The sequence below is a fragment of the Ruditapes philippinarum genome, unplaced genomic scaffold (assembly GCF_026571515.1).
Source record: "Ruditapes philippinarum isolate M1 unplaced genomic scaffold, ASM2657151v2 ctg2316_1_1_1_1, whole genome shotgun sequence".
NCBI lineage: Eukaryota > Metazoa > Mollusca > Bivalvia > Venerida > Veneridae > Ruditapes > Ruditapes philippinarum.
In genome coordinates, this window is record NW_026857430.1 from 37,071 (window position 1) to 39,270 (window position 2,200).

Here is a 2,200-nt window from a genome sequence, read left to right on the forward strand (position 1 = left end):
GTTCAGCTGGCAGGAACGGTAACGCCAGTAATCTCGTAATATACCAATGTATGGCCTGTCTTCCCTCGTACGTCTGCTTCAGCCCAATGTTTCCTATTTTCCTCATGACTGCCTGCGACCAATGAAAGATGCACCCTTTTATGGAAACGTTTGGGAAAAAGTCCTTGACGGCCTGCCACATTGCTGTAAAGTTAAAATTAGTATAAATGCACAGGAAATGAATACATTGGACAGATTATTACATTCGTTTTTAATAGATGAACATGTACGTTTCTATTTGCCGGAACTCGGTTTCGTTCCACATGCCTAAGAAGAACTAGGGTATGTCGTGTCAGATAGAAATAGTACAATACAGTACCAATTCAAATATCAATAAGGGTTTATATAATAAAGTGTTGTGTTTTTTTTTCAAGGATTACGATTCCTCATATTAATTTACAAATCATATTAATTTACGGAATGAATTTATGTATTCACAAGTATTCGCTTCCCTACCTGTTTCAAAGTCCATTACAAAGCCTTGAACATCGCATTCACCACCAAGAACATCTAAAACCTTCTCTAAAACAGCTTTGTAATCCTCAGTACGTCTACGGGTCATGAGGGCAAACATAAATGGAACTTGTTTCATGCAGTCACCACTTTTCAAAAAACCATGGATCGAAAATAACTGAGAAAAGGGCTCATTCACTATCTTAAAAGTACCATCCAAGAACCAGCGCCGACATGATTTCATGAGTTGAAGCTGTCTGTCAGTGGCAAAGAGAAGATGGCGAGCGCCGTTTACATGTAGGTCCCCGATGAGGAAATCTGGATTTTCGCTCTGGTGCGGTTAACAACTCTAGCAAATGATGTTGTGTTGACCAAATTGAAATCTTGACCACTGAAAGTTCTTGGTAACTCCAGGTCAACTACCTTTGTGGCGGAAGTGAATATGTTCTCTTTGCCAGCTTGTTTCACCTATGTAGAAAGATCGTGTTAAAAATGTTTCAAGACAATTAAACTAAAGAAAAATAATGTAAAGTAAAGATATTAATATTCAAGAAGGCTGTTTGTAATGTGTTCGTTTCAAAATATTTCCCTTTGACATTTATTTTTGATTATATATTTGGTTTATATCTATAATATAAAAAAATAAATATCTTTCCATTTGCGCATTACTATAATATAAATATTTTGGCATACACTTGGTACTTACATTTTTCCGTAATTTAACTTTCTTCGTTAGGCTGCTGTCAGCTGGGTGACAATGTTCAAATTTCCCCGCTATAAATAGTTCGTCCCTCTGGGAGACTGTGGCTTTACAAGTCATATTCTTGTTCCTTCGAGATTCTTGATCTTTCCTACTCTGTTTACAAAAAGATAATGAAATAATTACGGAAACAAAAGGCATGATTATATCGAGGTACAGTTATAGTGATTGAGTATTTTGTATGTAACTTAAAATATTACTTTGCTTACATTTTGCTAATTTTGTCGCAAGTTATAACACAATTAGCGCTAACATGCTTAAATATTATATGTTCAGACAAAATTGAACTAATTTGTATGTTACATGTTTATGTCGAACGGGTCTCAATTTTGAACAGAATATTATTGTTGTTTAACATTTCATAATAGAAACTTACTTTAACACAAAAGGAAAATCCATCGGAGGACACCAATTTCTTACAACCTCGGTTACTACCAGACTCGACAACCTCGTATGTTACTTCACCGCTGTCCTCAATTATAATGTCGGTTATTCGTGCACCCTCCATATCACTACAAATAAAATTTCATCTTAAATTGACATTCGAGACATTCATATTTTGCCTGTTTCCAGTATTTTGTATGATTATCAAAATATTTATAATTATCCAAATGCTAGCACGCTGATGTACCTTTATCTAATAAAATAAATGTTACGTTTTGAATAATTTTATTTTTCACAAAAGTTCCTTAATAATTATAAATTCATGTTTATAAAAGTTGATTATATTTATACACACCTTTCTGGGATGTAAGTTGCATCAGCATGATATCCTCGTGAGATCTCAATATCCATTTGGTTTGGGGCCAAAACGTCCTGTTTCCATTGAGACATACTTTGTCGCATGGTAACAAGAGGTCGCCTAGCTACCAGGTCAGGATAGTCGGCTAGATCTAGGTCAGCATTCACCAGATTGTCGTCCCTTTCGTTCTGTAAAATTTTAATGTA

At 35.1% G+C, this 2,200-nt stretch overlaps 1 protein-coding gene across 1 annotated transcript; it reads right to left on the reverse strand.

Annotated features, from left to right (window-relative positions):
- Positions 1–783: 783 nt before the first annotated feature.
- On the reverse strand, positions 784–1,794 carry LOC132749732 (uncharacterized). Its single transcript, XM_060739629.1, has 3 exons — positions 1,629–1,794; positions 1,199–1,348; positions 784–960 (listed from the first exon to the last, which is right to left on the reverse strand). The coding sequence occupies exons 1-3, from the start codon at positions 1,758–1,760 to the stop codon at positions 784–786; spliced, it is 459 nt and encodes a 152-aa protein (XP_060595612.1). The 5' UTR covers positions 1,761–1,794.
- Positions 1,795–2,200: the final 406 nt, after the last annotated feature.